This window comes from Eschscholzia californica, unplaced genomic scaffold (assembly GCF_041429995.1).
Source record: "Eschscholzia californica isolate CP2 unplaced genomic scaffold, dmEscCali1.0.p SCAF_1, whole genome shotgun sequence".
In the NCBI taxonomy this organism is placed as follows: domain Eukaryota; kingdom Viridiplantae; phylum Streptophyta; class Magnoliopsida; order Ranunculales; family Papaveraceae; genus Eschscholzia; species Eschscholzia californica.
The window spans coordinates 28,887,004-28,913,351 of NW_028238198.1; the positions used below are offsets into that span (position 1 = coordinate 28,887,004).

Here is a 26,348-nt window from a genome sequence, read left to right on the forward strand (position 1 = left end):
AAGTGACCGCACTCATATCTTATTAAAAATTAAGGTCGAAGGTCAAATTGTATTAGACCATCCACAGATTTGAATCCTTTTATACAAAACATATAGGTTATGGGAATACTTTCAAGAATAACTGGGACTCAACGCAGGTCAATTTTATCAAAAGTTTCAAACGATTAAAAAACGTACTTTATGCTTCAATGGAGTTGACGTTCTTTTGATTTGCTGAAAGACCGGTTAAAGTTATTTATGAAGTGGTGATGAGACATGGAAATGTCCCATCTGAGTCTCTTAATTTAGGCAAGTTAGTCTCTCTAGAGCAGTTACTCTCACGAATTACTCTCTTTTATGTTCAGGTACCTTTTTAAAGAGTTACGCGTGCAAAACGGATAAAGTCGGAAAGAATATAGACTAGGGGCATTTTGGTCATTTGTTGATTATGACTTCTTGGTCAGTATTAGTGCTCGGATGGAAAGTAGAGTCCAAGACAAACCCGTAGGCGAAAACAGAAGTCAAATCGGAGTCCGGATGAATAAATTAGAGCGAGTCAAAGTTCGGGTCAAATTTGGTGGACCAAGAGTCAAGAAGGACAAGTGGCATGCATCTGGCGAGAAATCGTACGAACCGGAGAAGTCGTGGGCTACCTTCTGTCACGGCCAGAGGTACACGGAGATATTTGCGCGACCCGAAGTAATCTAACGGACGAAATAAAATCAAGTAACTTGGCCGCGGATTAAAGCATGAGCTGCAACTTCGTTCGTCCAGCCGCGAAGCACAGAATCTCTCATTCTTATCAACCAAAACCGAGTACGTGATTCTCTCTCCCTCCATTATCTTCTCTCAAAATTCAAATTCAAGATAACTCGAATTTGTCTTGCCGGGTCTATACACTAGAGAGAGAGAGGAGATTGAAGGTGATTTTCTGTTCGAATCAAAACAGAATTAGAGAGAGAAAGATTGAAGAATATTGTTGGTTCGGTTTAGAGAGAGAGAGAGATATTGGAGGAAGAGATCAAACCTGTTTTGGCCGAGATTTGAATTGATCTTTTGGGGGTCTATATAAGAAAGAAGATTACAGAAAGAGAGGGAGGATCGGTTTTAGAGAACAAAAACAGAGGAGAACAGTAGAGAGAGAAAGAGGGAGAACCGAGATCATCACCATCTTCATATTTCGATTTCTTTGTTTTTTGTTTTATCTCTTTAATTGTAATTTCTTTATTTGTGAGAGATAGAGAGATTACAGAGAGTAGAGAGTTTTACAGAGAAAGAAAGAGGGAGATATTGTAGAGAGAGAGAGAAACCCGAGAGCTTTAATGGAGGTAATTTTTTATTTCAATTTTATATCTCTTTGATTTTAATTACTTTGTCTTTGTGAGAGAGATAGAGAGAGAGAATTAACAGAAAGATTAAGAAAAGAGAAAGAAACTTAAAGATAAAGAGAGAAACAGGAGGTTGAAGAAGGTGAGAAAATAAATTTCCAGAGAGGAAAATATTTCCGGGAAGACGAGAAAATCGTTTTCCCAGAGGGTGCGTTTGGCAGATTTCCGGGAAAAACAGAAGGAAATCAATTCCTTAAGGGTCTGTTTGGTGGGAGAAACGCAGAAAAGTAAGTTTCTTTCTTCTTTTTCTTCTATTACTTCAAATATTTATCGTTTCTAGCATGAGTAGCTAAGTCCTTTATATCTAGGGTTTTAGATGAAGTTTAAATAATTATTCTAATGATAAATTTATTACAGTTTTTATTATTTTAACGATAATATCTTCCGGGTTTTTTAGACCGTTCATGGACTGAAAACCTGAGTTATACAAAGAACTATCGAATTAGACCAAAATTAATTTGTCCTTAGAATTGTTAGGAAAACGGATTCGAAAACCCTAGGTTCCCTTTTTCTGAATACCGACTTATTTCTTTGTTTATTTATTTATTTTTTGAGTTTTATATTATATTTTTATTTTACCTTCATCAAACCACTTTTGAAAATCCCAATAGTTTTAAGGTTAGAATTTAGTTTAACTTAGTCTCTGAGGAACGAACCGGTCTTACCGGAACTATTACTTGACGCCCGTATACTTGCGGGTGGAAACCTATTTAGGTAACTTTTTAGGCCCATCAAGTTTTTGGCGCCGCTGCCGGGGACTTAGTTTAAATTTAATCTAATTTTATTTCTATTTTTTTAGTAAGTTTATATTTTTGGACACTTTTACTTGCTTTTCCGTTTTTGGTGTAGAAAAACACTAAGGAGCAAAGGAGAAGACGCAACAAGGAGAGGAGCTCAAAAAGAAGAATTTACAATTTTTGTTATTTTTTATTTTTATTTTATTTTTTGGTGAGAGAGAGACTTTTAGACTTCCTAGTTTTATTTTTTATTTTTAAGTTTTGACCCTAAATTGGAGGGCTTAATTAAATTGTAACCGAAAACCAAAACGAAGCCTCGGGTCGGAACATTCGCGGGTCATCTACAAAGGTCATCGCCCGTCTTGAACGGGAGGTAAATTTCTTGAACACCCACGAATCTCCTGTCAGTGGGTTTTTGGTGTGAATTCGTGTGCCTAATTGCTTTGATCGAACTGTTAGTGTAATCATTCTAGTAAGGGCACTAACCCAGTTACAAGATAAGAAACGGATTTCATCACCGTTCTCTTGCCCACATAGGTAACAACATTCACGAACCCAAACCTCACTTAAAAACCTAAAATATTATTTAGACATCAGCCCCTAAGGTATCGAGCTCATAAGACCCTTAAAAAACAACTCGGGAAATTGACTCTTATCTAGGCATTCTCAGAGGAAAGTTTGTAAACAATTCTTGTCAAAAAGGCCGCCTCGAGAAGAGAAAAAGTTTGCCGAAGGAAGACGGCTATCACAACGTTCATCGTTGGTTGTCTTCCTGGAGAATTGTTTACTGACTACTCTGATCGAGTAACCTTTACAACAGTCAAAGTTCAAGTGTTGTGGCAGAGTAGGAGCTGTCTAGCTTTTTAGGGGAATCTGACAAGCCTGTCTATTGTCTAGATTTTGTTTAGGTTTCTTGGTGGAGTCAGACTGATTGTGTTTGCTTTCCTATAGGTTCCTCGTAGTGATTCTTTGGTTCGAATATCCTTGGTCGCTGGGCTCTAGTGTATGCCCAATAGATATCGTGATAAGAGAGGTCGTTTCATCAGTAGAGAAGCACATTTAAGTAATCTTTTAGCGAATCTCTCTTTGAGTGACACTATGGGTGACAATCTAAACCAAGCCAGGGATGGAAATCAACCTATGACACTCAGGGATTACATGAATCCCACTAGAACGTGTCAACCGTCATGCATACAGTTACCCCAATGCACGACTCAATTCGAGTTGAAACCGAGCACTATTCAAATGCTCCCTGTTTTCCGTGGGGTTGAGAACGAGAATCCCTACTACCATGTTAGGGATTTCGAAGAAATCTGTGGGACTATGAATTTCCCCAATATGCCTGACGAAATATTGAGACTTAGGTTGTTCCCTTTCTCACTGAAGGAGAAAGCAAAATCTTGGTTGTATGCCTTACAACCTCATTCCATTACTACATGGGAAGAATTGAGCAGTGCATTCCTTCTGAAATTCTTCCCGAAACACAAAACTACCTCTTTAAGGCAAAGTCTTAACAGTTTTGTGCAGCAAGAAGGAGAATCTCTCTATAAATATCTTGAGAGATTTAAAGAAATCTTACTACAGTGTCCACACCATGGTTTTGAAAAGATAAGACTAGTCCAGATTCTCTATGACGGACTAAATTACCCAACTACATCCATGGTAGAATCATTCTGTGGTGGCGGTTTTACTTATAAATCCGCCGATGATTGCATGACTTTTATAGAAGATCTAGCTGAGAAATCCCATCAATGGGAAACTTCTAGAGGACCTCCTACTAGGGCAAATCCTACTCCAAATACAGGTGGCATCTATAGAGTTGATAAGTCAGAACTTACACTCGCCGCCATGGCTAGAAGAATAGAAGCCCTAGAGCTTGGTCAGCCTAAAGCATTCAGGGAGGATCCCACTCAGGTCATGAGTGTTGGAAATGAATCCACCTCTTATCCGTGCTCCGTCTGTGGAGACCCTTCTCATATAGGGAACAAATGTACCCTATTTCTTAGTTCTGCTGAAAAAGAACAAGCTTATGTTCTTTACCAAAACTCTAGGCAAGACAATCATCAAAAGTATGACCCTTATTCTAACACGTATAATCCAGATTGGAGAAATCATCCCAATTTCTCCTGGTCCAAGGGTCAAAATCAGGGACAGCCTAGTAGTTCGATGAACCCTCCTGGGTTTAATGCTCCCAGGAATCCATATGGTCAACCTAGTACCCAATACCCTTCTCAAGAAAATGACTCCTTGAAGGAAACCCTAAATCAACTAGCTAAGACCCAAATTGAGTTTATGCAAATGACCGGCCAGTCTATAACTCGTTTGGAAACCAAGCTAGAAGCCCTAAGCCAGAGAGATAAAGGTGATTTTCCTAGTCAAACGGAGCAAAACCCAAAAGGTACTTTAGATAAACAACAAATGGGTCAAGCCAATGCAGTAACCACCCTTAGAAGTGGTAGAGTAGTTGATAATAAGGTAGGAATTCCCGAAGATAGTGAAAGAGATCATGAACCCTCTTCTATGCCAACCAGAGTTTCTAGTGATGAGCCCGAGAAGGCTCCTGAGTCTGAGGAACCACCTGTAGTTACTGAGCCTTACATTCCTATAGCTCCATATCCTCAACGTTTAGTAGAGCAAAAGAAGAAGTCTCAGTTCGACGAGATAATGGAAATATTTAAACAAGTCAATATTAACATTCCATTACTAGATGCAATTAAACAGATCCCAGCTTACGCTAAGTTCCTTAAGGACCTATGTACTAGAAAGCGTAAGATGAATGTGCATAAAAAGGTCTTCTTGACTCGACAAGTGAGTTCTATTATCCAACAAAACCTCCCACCTAAGTACAAAGATCCAGGAAGCCCTACATTACCTTGCACTATAGGGAACCATAAGATTGAACGAGCTCTGTTAGATCTAGGTGCCAGTGTCAATCTTCTTCCTTACTCGGTGTACTTACAATTAGGTTTGGGAGAAATAAAACCCACTTCTGTAGTCCTTCAGTTGGCAGATCGGTCTGTCAGACGACCACGTGGCATAGTAGAGGATGTTTTGATAAAAGTTGGCGAGTTTATCTTCCCTATAGATTTCATCATCTTAGATTACTTCGGGTCGCGCAAATATCTCCGTGTACCTCTGGCCGTGACAGAAGGTAGCCCGCGACTTCTCTGGTTCGTACGATTTCTCGCCAGATGCATGCCACTTGTCCTTCTTGACTCTTGGTCCACCAAATTTGACCCGAACTTTGACTCGCTCTAATTTATTCATCCGGACTCCGATTTGACTTCTGTTTTCGCCTACGGGTTTGTCTTGGACTCTACTTTCCATCCGAGCACTAATACTGACCAAGAAGTCATAATCAACAAATGACCAAAATGCCCCTAGTCTATATTCTTTCCGACTTTATCCGTTTTGCACGCGTAACTCTTTAAAAAGGTACCTGAACATAAAAGAGAGTAATTCGTGAGAGTAACTGCTCTAGAGAGACTAACTTGCCTAAATTAAGAGACTCAGATGGGACATTTCCATGTCTCATCAAGTGGCTACTAGATGTTCAGTTTTTAAATCTCGCAACAGACTCTGTCAATATCGAAAATGTGTTACCAGAAGAAATTCTATCTTGAAGAAATAGAAAGGTCAAAATTAGAACACCGTGCTAAACTAAGGTTAGTTAAAAACGGGGATCGAAATTCAAAAACTTTTCATGTTGTGATATCCCAACATCGACAAAAGAATATGATTCACCAACTCACCTTACAATCAGGGGCAATAACTTTAAATGAAGAAGAAATAGCTACTTGATACAATATTTTTAGAATTTGTTCATAGCTGAGCAGGTAAATCAACTTTCGATGGAAGTTTCAGCTTATAAAGTGATATCAACTGAAGATCTCAGCTACATCTCAGGAATTCGAACAACAGAGAAAATTAAAGGAGTCATTATGGAGATTGGAGCAATCAAAAGCCAAGGTCCAGATGAGTTACCGTGTATATACTATCAGGATAATCGGGACATTCTCTGTGCTGACTTAACTAAATGTTACTACAAACTATTTGCAAATCTTGTTGCAAACCGTTTGCAAAGGTTGTTGTAAGTTTTTGCTATTTGAATGCAATTATCATATATCACGCTCCATATCACAACCATTCATCAAAATATTCACAAACAAATTCACTCATTCATTCATCAAAATATTCACATTAAAAAACAAATTCCAACGTCTTCTTTTGATTTAGACCAAAAGTATTTATCATCTAAAATCACTTAAGCAACTATCTTTCTGCTAAATTTTCTCATCTATATATTGTGGTTTAAGCTCCATTTCTTTAATATCACTGCCTTTGTGGTATTCAAAATGAATTGGCTTGTGTACAAAGCATAATCAACTCGGCACAGAAAAAGTCAAGTCATTTAGCTGATGCAAATTAATTCAAAATTTTATTTTGCAATTGAGTTGAAAAACACTGCTAATGAGACGCAAATCTATTGCAAAACATGGCAAACCAGATGCAAAGCATTGCAACTGGGTTCCAGGTAGTGAGTTGTAAGCTACTGCATATTGTATACATAACATATATGAGAACAAATAAGTAACCAAGTGTACTCAACATAATTAAAAATCACATCTAAAGTTACTTACACAATTATCCAGACATCAACTAATGAACAAAATTTAAATTATCTAAGATTTATAACTTATAAGAAAGTAAGAGGAATTTCGTGAAGCAGTTGGCCTACAAGACTACACCTAAACTATCTCCACAATTCTAAAAAAAGACTCATTTATTTCTTGATAAATTTCATTAAAAGAGGAAGCAGAATTATACCTAAAACATAATCAAAATTTTATATAAAACAAGTAATTAAATAGTTCTGAAAAAAATTACTAGCAATGAGCTTTAAATTGGCGACACTACCGGAAGAACTGGAATCTGAAGATCGTCCTGAAGACATGGGAAAAATTCTTTCTGTTCTGAAATAAATCATGATAATTATTGAAATTGATCTAAACTCTTCATACTTGAAAATCCAAGCTTATTCATTTCGAATTCTCTGCTTAAAAACTCTCAAGTTTGCTGAGCAAATAATAAAGAGAGCGATGGAGATCGTGAATTTTAGAGAGAGAAAAAAAAGAGGTCGTGTTTTAGGTTAGAGACAAGAAAAAAGGAAAATATACTTTCAGTTCTAAAAATAACATATAAGGTCAATTTTGTCTTTTCACTAGATATGAAAAATACTGAAATTCCACATGGAGTTGAAGCCTAAAACTTTTATGAACCTTTTAGTCATGAAATGACAAAAAAAGACTAATTAAGGTATATAGCATAGACTTGGGGGTCACGTAAAAACTGGTCACAAACTAAGGGCTATTTGAGAAATAACTAGGGCCAGGCTTACTATACTATAAATTGAAACTAATCGAAAGTAAAATCATAACTTTTAATATGTTAACTCTGGACAATAATTTTAAACAAAAAGAACTCTATAATATTATCTAAAACCGAAAACCGACTGGTTGGTCTTAGCTGAATGTCCTAAATAGATGCCATTAATAACTTTATCACATTTATAGAAGACTCACGAACACAATAAAAAGGAAAAAACAAACTTAGAGAAAGTAACAGTCATATAGTTAGGTAAATACGACAAAATCGTCATTAATTAAGTTGCTGCAATTAAAAAAGTTCGTCCTAACACGTGCTCATTTAGTCAGTAGTAATTTCTTTCTATCTTTAATATGTAATGATTCGATTTTTTTCCAGTTATTGTTCCGATTTCAATATTTCTGACTAGTGTTGACCTCACTTCAATAAAAAGCCAATATTGTAGATAATAGTATATTTGAAATCGACCAGTTGGTCTTAGGCAAATGTCCTAAATAGATACCATTGGTAACTTTATTGCACTTGTAGAAGACTCGCGAGCACAAGTTAAAATGGAAAAATTCAAAAAGAATTACTTAGAGAAAGTAACCGTCAAGTTAGGTAAATACGACAAGATTAATAATAATTAAGTTGCTACTATCAAAACGTTCCTCCTGACATGTGTTCGGCAAATATTTGTAATTTCTTTCTACTTTTAACACGTAATGATTCGATTTTTTCACTTACTGTATGATTTCAATATTTCTGACCTGTGTTAACCTCACTTCAATAAAAAGCCTATACCCTAAATAACCGTTACACATCACATGTCCCACTCTTCTTTCTCTCTCTACTTTGTGTTCAAACTTTTCCTTAATAACTCATATTATGACTTCCTCCCTATAAATACCCACCCATTTTTCCTTCTTCATTTTCATCTTCAAAGGTTTATTCTCTGACTTGGGTCAAGAAAAAATGTCTTCTTCTTCAACAGAAACTGACCCAGATGTAATGAATGTGGAGAAAAATAAGCCTTATCCTAAACCTATTGTTTCTCATGAAGAAATTGTTAAGAATCCATCACTTTTCATGGATACTCTCAAGCAATTTCACTCTGTAATGGGTACTCGATTTATGTAAGCTTTTTTTTCCTTAATGGGTTTGCTTTAATTTTGTATTTTCATATGTGGTTCTGTTTTTATGTTCAAGTAAGATAATGTTAGAAAAAGTAGATAATTCGAAGATATAAATGTTTCTTTCAACCATTTTTTTACCATGAAAAAGACATGGATTTTGTTTTCTCTCTTCTATTTTAGAGAGAGAAAGTAAAAAAAAGAAATGGCGGATTAGGTATCCTCTTTTAAATTTGGCGAACTCTAGGCAGAAATCCTATGTGGCTCGCCCTAGTTCGTAGTTCTGTGAATCAAAATCATCTGAAGCACAACAAGTCACATAAGATTTCTGTCCAAAATCTGCCTATTTTTTCTTGTTCCTTAACATTTTTAGTTAAATTTTCTTCTTTGGGTGGTTACCAATTTTAGGGTTATGTAATTCTTTGTTTGTTGTTTAAGGGTACCAATATTTGGAGGTAAGCAGTTGAATTTGCATACTTTATATGTGGAAGTTACTAAAAGGGGTGGATTTCTAAAGGTTTGATTTTGAAACTATCCAAATTCTCTGTTTTTTGTTATGAATTCAAATTCCATTTAAGATTGAAAATTTCACCTTTTTTTTTGTGAAATTCAGGTTGTGAAAGATAAGAAATGGAGGGAAGTTGGAAATGTTTTCAGGTTTGGACCAACTGTGACAAGTGCTTCATATGTTTTGAAAAAACATTATTTGAATCTTCTTCATAAATATGAACAAACTTACTTTAAGCTTCAAGATCCTTCATCCAAAACTCCAACTGGTAATACTTTCTCTCTCTACTTTTTCTTTCTTGATTCTTTAATTTTGCATTTATTTACAGGTGGGTTTTGATTCTTTAATGGTTTTTTGTTTTGTTTGGATTGAATTAAACTGTGGGTTTACTTGCAGTGGCAATGCCTGTAAATAAGAGCTCAACATGCAAAGGTGAAAGCTCTTATTTCATTGGATCTTCTTCCAGGCAAATACAAACAGAGGAGAAGACAAAAAGCTTTCCAGATAGCAAAGTTGGAGGTGGTATTAAACTTGTTTCTTTTTTCTTAATCTTGACTGGGTCAACTTTTATTTTGACTTTGACCTTTTTGGCGGCAAAATAAGAAGTTTGAATAGTGTGTACTTAAAACCTCTAAATCACATCAAGGGAGGTATGAAGAGGTAACTATGACATTATATGGGTCTGAGGGGCGATACCAGGCTACCTCGGATCTAGCCTGCATAAGACTGGCTCTAGACATATGCTGTAGCCTACGTTGGGCAGATCTGCCCAGTTTGTTGTTCTAATTTAGCACAACTTAGCAGGCTGGGCCAGTGTAAGCGCCCTAAACCAAGCCTTGCTCATTAATATCCCGCCCGGCTTGACCCAATTAACACCACTAATCATTGTTGAAAATTTGAACATAATGGTTTTTTTTATTTGACCTTATTTACTGCAGCAACTGTGGTTGGAACTGTCGACGCAAAGTTCGAAGATGGTTATCTGGTTACTATGAAGTTCCGTTCAGAAACTCTTCGAGGAGTAGTCTTCCGTCGACCAGAGTTTCATTCATCTTCTTCTGCTTCTTCTTCTTCTTCGGCTTTAACTGAATCTACCACTGTTGCTATTACCCCAAATCCTCCACCATATTATGTTGCTAGTACTGCTAGTACTAGTAGGAAGAGAAGGAAGAGGAGAACAAAAAAGGCGAGGTTCGAAGACCCGGCACACCCTAAACCTAATAGGAGTGGTTATAACTTTTACTTCGCAGAGAAACACTCAAGGCTCAAGATTCTCTGCCCTAACAATGAAAGGGATTTCACTAGAATTATAGGTCACTCTTGGACTAACCTCGAAGATGAAGAAAAGGAGGTAAATATAGAAATGTGGGAATAAGATCAATTTTTCTTGAAATTCTGTTAGGTGGTTTATGTTTTTCTTTTTGTCTCAAATTGAATCTTATTATACTAAATCCTCTTAATCAATATGAAGAAAATCAACCGAAATTGACCATTCAGACGAGTCAGATAAAGACAAACATTTTGGAATCTGTATGGAGTCAATTCAAACATTGTGTCAGATTTCACGTCTACCCTATTGAATAAACAAACATTATTACCCTTGGTTGAGTAGATTGCTGATTTTGATTGACTTATTTGAATTTGTAGGTTTATCAGAAAAAGGGGTTGGAGGATAAAGAGAGATACAAGAGGGAGATGAAGGAATACAAAGAAAACTTGAAGGTTTTGCAGTCCAGCAATGAGACTTACAAGATGGACTTAGTTGACAATTAGAAAGAGTTAACCATGGAAACCTCTCTCTCTCTCCTCTATCTCCTCTCTCTCTCTCCTCTCTCTCTCTCTCTCTCTAAGTCTCTCTTTCATCTTCTGTGTTTTCTTGTGGAATAATTAGAAACTTTTTTGTATGAAGTTCTGCTGTGGAATCTAATAAAGATTTTGAGATGGTTTCCTTATTTTACGGTGCCTATATACGTTTCCATTAGGTTTTGCAATTTCGTCTGGCTTCATTAACAGGAAAAGCCCATTATGAACTTGTTAAGCCCATTTACAGAAATCACTATTAAAACCAAATTCAAGTTTCCCACCAAACTTAAAATACCTTCAACGTCTCAGAATTTAAATATGAATCCTAATTCCTCTACAATATAGTTTGAAAAAAAAAAAAAATTTATACCCTTTCAAACCTATCTATCACATCTCCTGTCTTTGAATTCAAGTAGAAGAACAAATATACGAATATGAAGACATCATCGAATGAGTTCGTTAAAAGCAACAGCATCAATTCTCGTAGCAGCAGCAGCAGCAGAAACGGTCTATTAACACCATCAGAAGGAGAAAACACTGAAACAAGTACCACTATTAGTAGTAGCAGTAGTAATTTTAGGGAGTATTCATACACAAGTTTGAAGGACTTGGTATCGTCTTCGCCGCCTGAATATCAAAACTGGGAAGAAATTGAGTTCAAGGATCGTCTGCTTAAAAAGGCGGCATGGGCTTATATCATGACAGCAGAACCAGTTTTTAATGATCGTCGTCTCTCCTCTCGTTTGTGGGCATCCATATATGACTCTTCTAATCGAAATCATGGTTGTTTCTCCTTCTTCAATTCTAAAAGGGGCCGATCATCTTCATCGCTGCCTAGTTAAGCATCTGCACACCCAGTGGGATTTTTTTTTTTCATTCAGAGACCTCGTTGTCAATACGGGATCCAGATACATGATCAAAGTTTATGTTACATAACTCTTCATGTTTAAAATTTCATCCGACTTTACGAACCACACACTGTCCATAACGGTTTATAACTCAACCCAAAATTCATCTTTGTTGTACTGGTTTTATCATTGAACACCAAAAGTTACAAACAAATTTCAATTGTTCTTTCTATAAGAAAATAAAATTAGTCGTAAATTATTATTTTATTTGAAGTGTTCATATTGTACATTCAAGATTCAACCATATAAAATAGTCAAAACTCACAAGTCATCTTATAACTTAGTACATCAAGGAGTTTAGGATTACCGTTTTGTCATAATCGCTTGCTAAGTCCATGAAAGAAACGGTGCTTTCTCCTTCGTGAGTGTTTCTTCGAGACCCTTGACATAACAAAGGGAACAAAATGTATCTGTACCACAAAACATAAATTTAGCAACAATTTCAAACATCCTAAATTGCTGCTCTATAAACAAGTTCTCTTTTTCTTTTACCATCTTAGTGAATAGTGAAGGGGTTTTTTTGGAATCGGAATTAGAAGGTCACTGATAGCGACTTTTCAATTAAATCATGTAAAATTAGCTATCTATCCCTAACTAGCTTCGGTTAACCTAGCCAAAATATGATGATACTAGATGAATTCCCCAAAACCCGACAGAGATTTCGTGGTGCATATACATAACCGTTCGTAATTTCGCCTTTTTTTGTCCATTTAGTGGGGAGTCTTTCTATAACCTTCTATCAATTTAAGTGTTTGATTCGATGTCAATAATTCAGTAGTAGTCCAAAAAAGAACCACAAGTACCTGAGAGTTATTACGTATGCCGAAATCTTGAAGCAAAGAAGTATCATCAAGTAGCTTCTCATTATGGTAAGCAACACAAAAGTTTGCCCAAACATGTCTCCTACAAACCACAGAATGCATAAATCACCCATTAAAATTGACCTTCACACAAGAACATAATTGAACTTGAATATAAGAGAGTAAGTTATCATCAATCAATTAGGGCATACAATGGGAGGTTACCATGAAATGTGACGATGACCCATATGAGATTGTTCAATTTCATTAGTCTTTTTCTTAATTGCTAGTTTCAAATCTTTAACAGTAGCAGAATTCAAGACAGCAACATCTTCACCCCTCAAAAAACCATTACAGAAAACATTATTAGTTAATAATCATACATAAATAAAAAAAAATTGAAGAAGAAGAAGAAGAATATAAGTGTAATTGAAACAAGGGTTTTGAGGGTTTAGTTAGGTACCGAAGGAAGTTCCGTCCATTTTGAGGATGGAGATTCTCATGGCGCTTCCCAGTTCTAGGTTAATTAAGGTGTCGACATCGGAAAGATTAGGTTTTTTAGGTACGTCGGAGAGTATAGGATCGTCTAGTAGAGCTGAGAGGGTTGATTGTAACCTACCTTTCTTCACATTACTGCTGCTACTGTAACCTCCTAATACACTACCCTCCTCGCTTGCCATCTTCTCTCTCTCTCAATGAATCTAAGAAGTAGAGGAGGGTGCTGCTGGTTTATGGAAAGGGAATTTCACTTGTACAAACCACACTCACATTAATTTTGACTGGGTCAATTTGATTTGACTACTCTGTTAATAAAATAAGATCCCTCGATTCTTTACCATTTCCCAAAACCTACAACTCCATCTATTAACTTCTCCATTAATCCCTTCAACAAAAAAAAAACTTCTCCATTAATAACCACATTTTTTTATGGCAACCTTTCAAGTTTTTATTGTTAGTAGGAACATTTTGAATCAAACTATTCTCTTACTCCAAGATCATATACGAGTTCTTGAAGTTTTATTCAAGATTATATACGACTTCTTGAGGTTTTGTTTTATTTTGGTGTTTAATGGTGAAAATCATAGAAAATGGAAAAAATTTAAATTCTTATTTTGATCTAATTTTTAAGTGTAAAATAGGCTATGACCTGAGCATTTTTAACCTCATCGACTAGTTCAAGTTTGGCTTGAGCAGTTTAGTAGGTAACATTTGTGGTCGTACACAACATTGAGCTAATTTTAATCCCCGCCCATGAGATTATTGGTCCTCTATTAAGAATTTAAGATCATTCGGGCTATTTCAATTAAAAAAAAAAACAGATTTCCATCTGTAAATGCACATCACAAGTAGTAGATTTAGATCTTTAATAGTTTCAATAAGAAAAACTATCCTGAAAGCAGAACCACTGGGACAGAATTTCAGTTTTCTTGTTCATCCTGATGTATTTCTTCTCAATAAACATCAATATTATAAACTACAAATTACACTTCCAGTTTGAAGATACAGCTACATAAAATTTACAGCAATGCCCAGCTCAAGACAAAGTTCAACTGAACTAACAAATTATGAGCGACTATAAAAGCTGACGATTTGGTTTTGGCAACTGCTTCAATAACTTGATAAGCTCATATGTCCGTGTGTCTCCACCCGAGTAAAGGCATAGCTCAAGTGGGGTTAATCCTTCCTGTAAACCAAAATTCGAACCGTAAGCTTGTATACTTAATAAATAAATGCCACTCTGAAGTATTCAAATTGATATAATTCGTCGATGAAGTACTATTAAGTCATTACCCCATTTTTTAGTGTCTTATCGGCTCCTTTAATAAGCAAAAGCCTCACCAAATCCGTTCTTCGGGATTGAACAGCAAGATGCAATGGCGTCCAACCATCCTGCAATCATGTAAACAACAAGTTTTTTAAGTCGTTACAGATACCAAAGTAAATCAAGAGCTTAAGATATTATAAGAAAGACTTTGAACCATACATCATCTGCAAGGTTTATGTCGACGTTATATAAAAGAAGAATCTTGATTGTGTGAATTGATGCAGTTCGAACGGCATAATGCATCAAGGTCGCCCCATCCTGTTGGGAAAAGAAAGTAGTGCAAAATTGAATTATTGAGAGCTTTTTTACGACATATTTGACTTAAATATAATCACCAAATACAAGCCAAACCACCAATAACTATCAGAATAACTTTGTCTCAGTCTTTCCTTCTTGCAGCTGAACGGAAACTAATTTTCAGAATAAAAGAAAAGAAAAAGTCGACTTCTACTTGTATATGCCTCTTCCAGTGTTGAGCAGTTAACCACCACATAATACAGATAGCTAATCTATTTTCTTACAAGTTATAACATGATATTTACTTATTTAGACATACCTCGGTTAATCGTAAGCTAGATTAACCCCCTACTTGACCCTTGGGATCATCCTACCAATCGTACGGAATGTTGAGGTGGTAAAGAAGGAAGACAAGTAGTGGGTCAATGATATTTACTATTTAGACATATCTAGGTTAATATTATAGCGAGATTACCCCCCTACAAACCCATTAGACTACAATTATAGGCTTCTGAAATAAATATTAGTTTAGAAGAAATCATTTTTCAAGAATCACTTCAAAAGGTAAAACAGTACTAAAATGGGTTGAAGAACTAATAAAAAACTAGTACGTGAATATTGTTGAATTTAAAATACTTCAAGAAAGGAAGAAGACAAATCAATGCAATCAGATAACAGGTCTGAGAAAAAAAAAAAACTACTAATGCCTGTACTCACTTTGTCTCGAACAAAAGGATTTGCTGATTCTCTCAAAAGATAGTTGGTAACGGCCTGCTTTTTGCACAGTATTGCTTTGTGAAGTGCAGTCAAACCATCCTGGAAAGAAAATGAAAAACACAAGTGACAACTTAATACGAGACTACGTGTTGATCATTCTGGATAGCTACCTTTAGTAATAAGAGATTAATGAATGAGCCTCCTATCGATCCCAAAAATAATTGAGAAACCCTGCAATGGTGAAATATCAATCTGATTATACCTTGTCAGCAGCGTTGATGTCAATATCATGTTTTAACAGAGCATCTACAAGGTAGAATTCTCCTGAAGCAGCAAGAGTGTGTAGCGGTAGCCACTTTCCCTAAAATGATTTTGCCAGAGGAAGATGATGGATAAAAGTTGTTCAAAGTCACATCAGAAATACAAGAAATAGTTAATCATCAAACTGAAAATAGAGAGGAACCCAACTTTATGGAAAGCAATACACGACCTTACTAGCCCAACCTTTGTCTTGTCGACCACTAATGTTGTGTTTGATTGTAATTTGAATCACAGTTGAATGAAAAGTTTTTATTCACAAGGGGTAGTGGAATCTCAGTTTTCTTTATTTTGGGAGAAATCTTGTAATTGAGGAAAGAAGATTCTTTCAATACAAATTTATCGAACACATGGAACATAAAGTATTAAAGAAAATTTCTCATTTCCTCAATAAAAGGTCAACTAGCACATCCTAAATTTAGAATAACAGCTAAAATATCATACTACTTCCTTCAACTAAAACCTTTTCACCTACATGGAGCTGCCTTATACTTACAGGTGCATATATATTAGGTCACAAGGTCAAAATACAGTTACATGTTAACACTACAACTTAAGCATATGCATTTTTCGTCAAGGTATGGCTCTCACTCTTCTACTAAAACAACCGAAACATGCCGCTCATACTAGCCTATAAGATTTCATCTTCGTATCTTAATAGGTTTTCATTTGGGACCTCCATTGCAGCAAAGAACCAAAACCCAGTAACCATATATCAAAAGTAGAAGTAAAAGAACACAAAAACCCAATAAGAAAACTTACAGAGGTGGCATCAACTAGATTCGGTATACGCTTATTCATGAGAACTTTTTCCTCCTTCGTGAACAATTTACGAGGACCTATTCATTTACGCACACGATAACCATATTTCAGTCACTCATGTTTAATATCATATAAAGCATGAAACTTCCCTAGGTTAACATATGCTCCATGAAACAAACAAAGAAAGAGATAATGATTTCTTCACCTCTTCGAAAAATCATTCATCCTTCCACAACAAAAAAATGTCTTATTTAGAATGCCATCATAATCAATTTGTCCAAATAATTCTACAAATTTCTCATGGTTTTTTTAGTAAACATAAATAATGAATTCATAAACAGATAAAAGAAATGATTTCTGCAAATTGCATCAAAGAAAAAGAATTACCATCAGATTTGTTGTCTGAGTTTTCTCCAGGTACATAATCACTACTTTTGAAAAAGTCTGAAATATCAGCCAAAGTTCCCTGATAAACTGCCTTTCTAGGATTTCTAGGAGCAACCCTAGTACTAGAAGAACTAGTCACCTCATTCTTCCTCTCACTAACCACCTTCTCCTCCTCCTCCTTATAATCAAAACTAGGGTTATCAAGAACTACTGGATTCAACTGAGCCAATTTATGTTCTCTATAAGACAAATATTCTTGAGTATTCATCACAGGAATACCTTTATTTTTCTTCTCAATTTTACTACCATACTCTATTTTATGAGCAATTTGTCTTCTTTCCTTCTTAGTAAAATTGATTTCAGCTTGTACTTCTTTCCATTTTTCAGGGACTAAATCTTCAGGTTTGATTAATGAATCTAATTTATTTTTCTTACTGGGTTCTTGATATTCAAATTCATCTTCTTTGAGGTATGGGTCTTCAAAGATTCCTTCTTCAAAGACAAGACAGTCTCCAATGACATGATCTTCTTCTTCGTCATCCTGGTGTTGGGTCTGTGGGTACTGATAGAAAGAATTGGTAGAGATAGAGAGAGAAAGAGAAGTGGGTTTTTTTCTGATGGGTGTGAGGGTTTGGATTGAAAAATGGGAATTAAGATTAGAGAGAGAAAATGGAGAAGTGGGGAAGAAAGAGAAGATGTGGGTTTGGGGTTTAAGGAGAGATGCTGGTGGTGGCATAGCTACGGTGGAAGTCGCAATAGCTTATCGACTTTGTGCTAACCAGTAGAGGATGGTGCTATAAGATGTGTTTGGATGTAGATGTAGCTCTGTCCTTGATAAGCCAAGTCCAAGTAAGGAGTTAATCCCAACAAGAATATGCCCTCCTCTTCCATGCGTAAAATTAGTCTCCCAAACTTATCTCCAAAAGTTAATATTATAGAACAATCAGTGCCCACTAAGCACGGCTTATACCCTCGTGTATCGATAAAATATAAAGCTTGTCAAATAAACCCAATTTATTCTAGGTTTACTTGTCCTTTTATCGAATACTTCGATACAGGGTAAATTTGATAATTCATTATCGACAATATAGACACGTTCGTATGATAAAATCTTGATAATGATAGAAGTACGTTACAAACATATAATGCCTACTGAGAGAAAATAAACTAAAACTGTTTCTACGTAATAGTTAGGTTTCTGTTAGAAGTTTTATTAACAATATGGTTTATGGTTTCAGTTTCACACAACATTTTTTGGATGTTTATGATGGTCAGTGTTGAATTGAACAATTCTTTTCTCTTTTTGTTCATGAATCATACCCAACTCTTAACGGAACCATCCCTCAAATTTAGCTTCAGTTCTTTAGAGTTGTCACCTAACTTCTCAGTACAACAGATGGGTCTTTCAGTAAACATTGCATCTTTACGTACAAACAAAGCAGATAAAAATCGAATTTCGTACAACATATCTCTATATAATAAGAGCAGAGGATATCTTTCGTAGAATATATCTTCTTCTTCAATGGTTAAGATTACACCTTGAAAATTTAATCTCAAGAGTTGCAATTATATCTCCCAAACTTATCTCCAAGGGCAGAAATTATACTCCCCAAACTTATCTGCAATTACTAAGATTACACCTCGCGAAATTATCTTAAGAGTTGAGATTAAAAACTGTCAATGGGCGGATTATACCCTCGCTAATAATAGTATTGTGCAGCATGACCAAACAAATTTGGTGCAAGTAATTTCATTTGAGGCTAACCAAATTCAACAATCTAAAACTTATTATTTAACTCTTTCTTTTTCAACAAAAGAAAAACTCTTCTTTTCCTTTTCTACATTTTTACCGGCGACCATTCATTTTCACGGATAACCACCGTCTCTAGCTACCAGCACCACCATTGTATTCATCTTGGTCATCTTCCCTTTCCATCTTCATAAGCAACAACAAATCATCCCCTTCTTCATCTTCATTGGTATCAAATCATCCCCTCTTTTTCACGGATAACCACCACATGATGTTTGGTGGTGATAAAGATGAAGAGGAGGTGATAGAGAAGATACATGTGGTGGTGTTCGTTGGAGAAGGTCAGGTGGTAGATGGAGTATGCTTCTCATTGTGGATCCTTCAATCGATTGCCTCAACCTAAAATTACTTGCCCATAGTTTTTACAGCAGCTAATATGGATTTAGTATTCAACCTCGTTGACAGAAAAATAAAACCTGATATATATTCATTCATCAATTCCATCCAAACGAAGACTGTAGTTTTAACTGAACACTCATAAACTTCATACACACAACGATAGTTTCCATTGTCTGACTTGTCTTACTGGGTCAAATTTAAGAATGTAGATGAAAAGAACAGAAAACTCCGTGTAAGCCACATAAAATTTAAAGGACGATAAGAGAAAAGAAATTCAAAAACCAATCCCAGTATTTATATAGCAACCATATAGTAAGCTGTTAAAACATTCCATTATATCCCATTACACGATAAGAGTACGAAAAGCTTTAACTTGGTTCAGATATAAAAAAGAAGTTTCGAGCAGAATAAGGCAGTTATCACTTATACAAAATGAACTGCAACAGTTGTGCCACAAACTACATAGACTTTAGACTCCTAAAGGGCAATTTTACCTTGCATAGACGTTATGGTGACGCCCATAATTCCGTCCTGGACTATCGTATATAGGTGACCTAGATCTTTCTCTTCTAGACCGACCACCACCATATGGTGATCTTCGTGGAGAATAGTCACGACCTCCTCGATAAGGTGAGCGCCTAGGAGACCTACGATAACGGTCATCACGATCATAGCCACCATGGTCATAGCCACCACGGTCATAGCCACCACGGTCATAGCCACCGCGGTCATAGCCCCCACGGTCATAGCCACCACGCTCATAACCACCACGATACCTACCACGATCGCCACGATAACCTGCAATCACAATGGGTTATTGATGAAGACCTAGTTAAAAATTTGAGATTGGGTTAAATGAAGAAATGATAAGAGATACCAAATGTTGAACACTTACCGGATTCTCTGATGCTTTTGGCTCCTAGATAGTTACCGGGTGTAGGCGTTCTAGGGCGTTTCCTCCTTGACTGAAAGGTGAGAATAAACCGTAATTGTATAGATGTTTTTACCCAATAAACTTCAGACCAGCAAAGTATACATATCTATCATATATATATATATATATATATATATATATATATATATATATATATATATATATCCACACACATATGTATCAGTACAACGGAATAGGATACGAAGTTATACCACAGCATTAATATGAGCTGAGAAAACACAAGAAGAAGAAACAAGTAGTAAAGATAATTAACCGTAACCCCATAGACCATGTGACAGTCTTTAGAATCAGTAATAGCTAGTCACAAAATCATTCCGACAAAAGACGAAAAAATCTAGTCACAGATTATTATTAGTAGTAATAGTAATAGTAGTACCACATGAAATGAAAACTAGGTGTCAGATACCACAAAAGCTCGATTAGAGAGTTGTTGGTACTGTCCGTTGATTAGTTGAAACTTGAAAGAGTTGAAGATGAACGTTGATTAGTTGATAGAGTTGAAGATCAATGTTGAAGTTTAGTTGTTGGATAAATTTTGCTATATCTAGTTGATCAGATGCATGAGCTTGGCATTGCTTAAGCAGTGTAACTTAAGTTGAGCTGGGTGAACTCATCATCTTTGAATTTTGCCAATATAGCTGACGCAATTTCTTCTGAATATAACCAAGAACCTCCAAGTTAAAAGAAAGATTTACTAGCTAAATAACACATCATTTTCATCACTTCTGGAATGCCAGTAGATTTACCTTCTCCACAGTTATGTGCCGACCTTCTAAAACTGACTTATTGAGGTACTTGACGCAGCGCTCAGCATCCTCAAAGTTTTCCATGGTCACGAAAGCAAAACCTCTAGAAACTTGAGTGCGGGGTTCAGTAACCAGACGGCATGACGCTACCTAGGAAAAAAAAAGGAACCTCCTTGAAAATAGGGAATCATATACCTAAAAGCATATATATATTAAGACGTTGCCGAACAAGCTCACCTTTCCTTCCTTCGCGAAATGAGCCTCAAGGTCCCTTTCTGTAACCCTACTAGACAGGCCAGTGACATAGAGTGTGTCACCAGGATTCACAGCATCTTCCCTGGCACCCGAGACTCAAAAGATATCATTTAACAAATTCTTCCCCACACATATACACACTTAGGTTTGGAGACTAGTCACATGTTTGCTTATCCAAAAATGGAAGAAAGCAATAAAGAAAATAAGTAGCTAGCGGAAAGGTGAACAAACCTGCCACGACTTCTTGACCGGGATCTAGACCGCTCCCTTGATCTAGACCTGGATCTTACTACCTCCCTTGATGCGGACCTCGAACGTGCTCTAGGTGAAGGAGATCGAGAGTACCTGATGATAAGTCCAGACAGGTATACTTAGAAATATCATATGGAGCTGAAAAGAGTTGTTACTTGAGGGAATCAAACAGGCATAGAGCACGGATAGTCCTAATCAAAGAAAGCTCAAAAGCTTAATTGAACAAATATGAAGCTAAGGAATGTTCCTAGTAAAAATCAGCACATAAACAAGCCTGGAAATAATTCTTCAACTTCCAAGCATAACCTTCACTATTTCATAGCAGAAAAGTATATGACAATTTTTATCGACAATCAACATTTACAATTTCGGCTATTCTATATACAATCTTTCCATGAAGATTAAACACAAATTGGACAATTCCCGCAGGTATTACTAACTCTATACACCATTTTTAGACAATAAAGAAGAATTTCAGATTGTCTTCAAAGCACAGAGGACCAAACACGAAAAATGGAACAACTTAAAAATTTTGACGAAATTGAGAGGTAAGGGGTTCTTTATATCAGACCAAATTATATGTATTTATTTAGTTAGGTATTTAAAATGGGTTCGATTTAAAATACCAGGTAAACTGAAGCATGAATAGGTAAGATTTATGAAAAACTGGAACTTGATGTATAAAAACTGGAACTTGATGTATGCATATGCGAGGGATTAGTCAGATTACAATGAATATGTTCAATTATTTTGAAGCAAAACCCTAAAAATCGAAATGCTTCAAACTCCCAACTCTAGTGACTTAAAAGTATAGGAATTGGCAATTTAAACAGAACAAGATCAAGGTATTATAGATATTTGGGGATTACCTCCTACGAGGGGAATCGGCCTGCAAAAAACCAGAAGAGAATCAAACAAATTGAAGAGTTCAGTGCAAGGAGAAAGAGAGAGAAACAAATAGGCATAAGAAGTATAGAAACGATAAAAACTAACCATGATCGAATGTATAGAAACCTAAACCACGACGAGAAGAAGAGTCGGAACAAGAGAACGATGGTGATTAGGGTTTCGTTGAGACCAAGAACAGATTATTATTGAAGTTTTATGAAGGGCGGGTTATTTGCAATTGACATTCGGGTCAAACATATCGATTTCGGGTTTCCGTACTGGGTAGGGTAATAGAACCACTTTAGGAAGGAGAAAAGCCCACTTGTGGTGTCCTATGGGTAATTTTTGGGCCTTACAAAACTTCTTCCTTTCCATATTGTGCAGGGTGTTTGTAGAATAATTTTGGGTTCTTCCTTGGCTTAGGAACCCAAAGTATCTGTTATGGCTCTTTTTTGCCCGGGCTGCCCTTGCTGCAAAAATCTATTTGAAAAAAGAACTTTTGCAACACATTTGTAAAATTATTGTAACATTTTTGTTTACAAAAAAAAAATCATTTGTGGAGTTGAAATTTTTACTTAATAACATATAACGAAAATAGAAATCCTATAGTCAACAGTTGGTAGCCCAAGTGGTTCCAAGGTGTTGACATAAACTCCAGAAATCTCTGGAGGTCCCAGGTTCGAATCCCAGAGAAGGTGGAATCTTTGGTTATTTGAATTGGGGTTATTAGGGTGTAAATAATGTTGTTGGGCTTTAGGCCATGTCTTGTTGGGCTATAGGCCCGGTTCTGTTAGTGTTTGAGTGGGCGGTTATCGAGCTTATCACATCTATGATGTATCAAGTGCCAAATGTAACGACATACGTAGATCGTAGTCGACTTCCAAAAAAAATATAGAAATCCTACAAATAAATGTTTGTATACGTAGAAAACGGTAAAAAAAATATAAATATCTTGTTTGAAAGATAGGTGGGTTATTTGGAGAAATAAGAAAACTACCTGGAGTTTAAAATTTTAAAGGGTAAAAAACAAAAACAAAATTTAGCCAAACACACCCTCTCTTGTTGTTGGCAGAGCCGCCGGCTGATTCTTGGGCGGAGAGAGAGAATGAAGAGAAAAGAGAGAGAGAGAGAAAAAGAAGAAGAAGAAGAAAAAGAAAAGAAGATAGGAACTTGGTGGTGGTCGGCGTTAATGATGAATGTCGCCGGAATATCGTGAGAGTCGCCGGAATTTTAATTGAGAAAGAAGAAGTTGAAGTGTTTGGAGGAAACAAAATATTTCAACTTTTTTTTGTTTTCACCCAAAATTTTATACTCTCGACAATTTTTTTATATTCCCAAATCACCTACCTAAAAGTTAGTGTTTAAATATATAAATTTTGTCAAAATCCGGCCGGTCGAGAGAGAACTGAATGGTTTCATAACAGAAAATAAAGAGTACATAGTTGACAAAATATTTTGTTGAGAAAAACGGACGAGTCCATTTTGTATCACAAGTCCATTTAATTTTAAGGCACAATTGAACCTAATTATTCTCTCTAATAAGCATAAATAATTAGTTAAGGGCAAACCAAAATTAACTGAAATATGCATGGCGGGTAACTGACTAGCCAACAATCCATGGTTGGAGTAATAACAGCAGTGGCGAATTCAGAATTAATGTTTAGGGGAGACTAAAGTAAAATAGGAGGCAATTTCTTGAAGTTCAACGAGAACTTGGAATCATTTAGACCATATATTATATTTAACTTTGAAATAAAGTATGATAGTTAGTTTAACATTTTTATTTTAAATAATTATTTTTTGCTTAGTATGACGTATTTTTGCTCTTGATAATTTGTAATTTATTTAAACAATGAGTTTGCTAACTGAGACACTTTTCATAATTTTACATCGATTTGAAATGAAATGATGAGTTTTCAAGTGAGATAAGCAAGAATACACGATTTACAATCGTAAAATTGGTGATACTACGAATAATTACCTTAGGCCAAATCATTCAATATAATATTTCCACATAAGACAAACAATTGGAACGCAAAACTTTGAAAAATTTACCAACAAGATTATGAGAGCGATACTAAACTTCCATAGCACATTTGAACCTCTAGCCTTTTGGACAATTTTAAATTTCAAAAGGGTTTAGGGTCCAATCTTGTCAAAATATGAATTTTTAGTCCTTTTACTCTTTTGTCAAAAACCCTTACCATCTATATTAGATTTCCATTTGTGTCCCAAAACCATTTAAGGGGATTTTGAAATGTGGGGCCCGAGCGAAATTTGTAACGGTTAAAGTGCGCGTGATTTTGGGATTTAATCAGAGTTTCCATTTATTTCTCTTCCTAGACTTTCTCTCACATCCTTTGTACGTTTAGGAAAAAATCTAAAATTTCCCAAATCGAGTTGTTCCAAAACCCTAACCAAATTTTCGAATCGCCATCTTCCAGAAGGTAACAAATCGAGGTTCTTCTTCAACCTTCATTATCTTTCAAGATTTTGATTCAGTAGAAAAGGTATTACTTTTCATTAAAATGCAAAAAGGTTTTTCTCGAATCGTTTGGATTTCGAACCATCGTTACTTTCAGGTGAAAAGTGTATTTAAATCTGAGCTTGCATGGTTATTTTTCATTGTAAAGAAGTTTGTTGCAACGTTTTGGTAAGAGTTTTGGGTCATTTTTAGGGTTTTTTATGTTCTGATTTAGTTTTTAATGTTTAAAACTTCATCTTCAAACTTAATTTTTGGGATTTGTTTTATTAATTATACATACTGTCATGTAAGAAATCTATATTAGTTTTGATATTGTTTAGTAAATATATGATTCTTTGTTTTTAGGGTTTGCTTCTGTATTTTTGCGATTTTGTGAAGATTTTTTGTGTTTAAAGGGTTTTGATTTGTTTTTTTTGTGTTTAGGTTTCATATTGTTACATATTTTGGTGGTAATTATGTATAAATTATTCGTAATTTATGAAAAAAGTTATTTCTAGGGTTTTGAAAGTATGTAAGGTATTTTTTTTCTTTGTGCAGAAAATTTAAATGGCACCAAAATCTAAATCAACTCCAAAAGCATCAAAATATTCTACTCTAGTGAGGAAAAGTCCTCTAAAAAGAAAAGCAGTAGAGGGAGAAAATGTTTCTGCTAAAAAATCTAAAATCAAAGGAAGCTCTGCCAATGAACCAGGTTTACAAAAGCAATCTCTGTCAATGAAGTAATATGTATGAGTCTTTATATAAAATGTTTGAAAATTTGTGTAATTTATGATAAAATATGCATAATCTAATTATAATTATATATAATTTATATCTAAGTGTTTATACTTTATGCAACATTTATATTCTGATGTGGTAAAGTTGTATTCTAAATTATAGTTTACATTACAGGTCAGACCAAGCTCAGCCACCAAGCAAGGGAAAACAAAAGAAAACACTTGTCGAACTGTTGATATAATTGGTGAGAAGAAGATAATTCCTGATGGGAAGACCTGCAATCCATTTAGGTATATCTTGAGAAAACCAATTGGATTGATAACAAGCCACCGACATTACATGACGGAGCTTAGCCACCAAGCATAATCTAATAATAGTTTACATTACAGGTCAGACCAAGCTCAGCCACCAAGCAAGGGAAAACAAAAGAAAAAACTTGTCGAACTGTTGATATAATTGGTGAGAAGAAGATAATTCCTGATGGGAAGACCTGCAACCCATTTAGGTATATCTTGAGCAAACCAATTGAATTGATAACAAGCCACCGACATTACATGACGGAGGAAATGAAGGAAGAAATAAGTCATACTCCGTTCTTTAGGATATTTGATTCAATGGCAGAGGGGCTCATTCTTAGGGAAAACTATAACAACCGTCCAATAAGTGCAATACTGGACATTCTTTGTCGATATAAAAAATCGACAAAGAAATTTGTCATTGGTGGGATTGAAATGGAATTCAAACCAGAAGATGTTTCCCTGTTGCTTGACATGCCAATGGAGGGGGCGGAATATGAGGCTTTTCCCAAGATCAATGAACAAGATCCATTCAAATGTGCGTTTCTGATGAAGTATTTCGAGGAACCAATAAAAAAACAAGTAACGAGCACAAGGGGCTTTCAAGTGTTGTGGTTGACACTTCAAAGGTGTATTAGAAACCATGAACCAGCAATCGAATTTGTTTGTCTTTTAATCATGTTGTTAGCAGCCAGCTTCCTCTTTGCAACTTCGGCGGGTTTCACTATGTCACCAAGCA

At 35.6% G+C, this 26,348-nt stretch overlaps 4 protein-coding genes across 5 annotated transcripts; 1 reads left to right on the forward strand and 3 right to left on the reverse strand.

Annotated features, from left to right (window-relative positions):
* The first annotated feature begins 8,286 nt into the window (after positions 1 to 8,286).
* LOC147565815 (high mobility group B protein 9-like) lies at positions 8,287 to 11,061 on the forward strand. Of its 2 annotated transcripts, none has more exons than XM_086652305.1 (6): positions 8,287 to 8,604; positions 9,040 to 9,118; positions 9,215 to 9,377; positions 9,506 to 9,628; positions 10,048 to 10,460; positions 10,757 to 11,061. In XM_086652305.1, exons 1-6 carry the CDS (start codon positions 8,444 to 8,446, stop codon positions 10,880 to 10,882), a joined length of 1,065 nt encoding a protein of 354 aa, XP_086508431.1. In that variant the 5' UTR covers positions 8,287 to 8,443; the 3' UTR covers positions 10,883 to 11,061. The 2 variants fall into 2 exon arrangements, with proteins under 2 accessions (XP_086508431.1, XP_086508429.1); XM_086652303.1 differs by having other exon boundaries at positions 8,318 to 8,604; positions 9,506 to 9,631.
* A 46-nt stretch (positions 11,062 to 11,107) lies between these two features.
* LOC147565816 (Ubiquitin-like superfamily protein) lies at positions 11,108 to 13,400 on the reverse strand. The gene is made up of 5 exons (XM_086652306.1): positions 13,084 to 13,400; positions 12,846 to 12,951; positions 12,624 to 12,723; positions 12,128 to 12,230; positions 11,108 to 11,758 (listed from the first exon to the last, which is right to left on the reverse strand). Exons 1-4 carry the CDS (start codon positions 13,298 to 13,300, stop codon positions 12,135 to 12,137), a joined length of 519 nt encoding a protein of 172 aa, XP_086508432.1. The 5' UTR covers positions 13,301 to 13,400; the 3' UTR covers positions 11,108 to 11,758; positions 12,128 to 12,134.
* Positions 13,401 to 13,974: 574 nt separating this feature from the next.
* Positions 13,975 to 17,755, reverse strand: AKRP (ankyrin repeat protein). Its single transcript, XM_086652302.1, has 7 exons — positions 16,867 to 17,755; positions 16,480 to 16,556; positions 15,662 to 15,760; positions 15,400 to 15,498; positions 14,605 to 14,703; positions 14,412 to 14,510; positions 13,975 to 14,304 (listed from the first exon to the last, which is right to left on the reverse strand). The coding sequence occupies exons 1-7, from the start codon at positions 17,600 to 17,602 to the stop codon at positions 14,194 to 14,196; spliced, it is 1,320 nt and encodes a 439-aa protein (XP_086508428.1). The 5' UTR covers positions 17,603 to 17,755; the 3' UTR covers positions 13,975 to 14,193.
* Positions 17,756 to 19,288: 1,533 nt separating this feature from the next.
* LOC147565818 (uncharacterized) lies at positions 19,289 to 22,341 on the reverse strand. The gene is made up of 7 exons (XM_086652307.1): positions 22,217 to 22,341; positions 22,093 to 22,112; positions 21,203 to 21,316; positions 20,954 to 21,053; positions 20,717 to 20,866; positions 19,911 to 19,980; positions 19,289 to 19,813 (listed from the first exon to the last, which is right to left on the reverse strand). Exons 1-7 carry the CDS (start codon positions 22,217 to 22,219, stop codon positions 19,506 to 19,508), a joined length of 765 nt encoding a protein of 254 aa, XP_086508433.1. The 5' UTR covers positions 22,220 to 22,341; the 3' UTR covers positions 19,289 to 19,505.
* Positions 22,342 to 26,348: the final 4,007 nt, after the last annotated feature.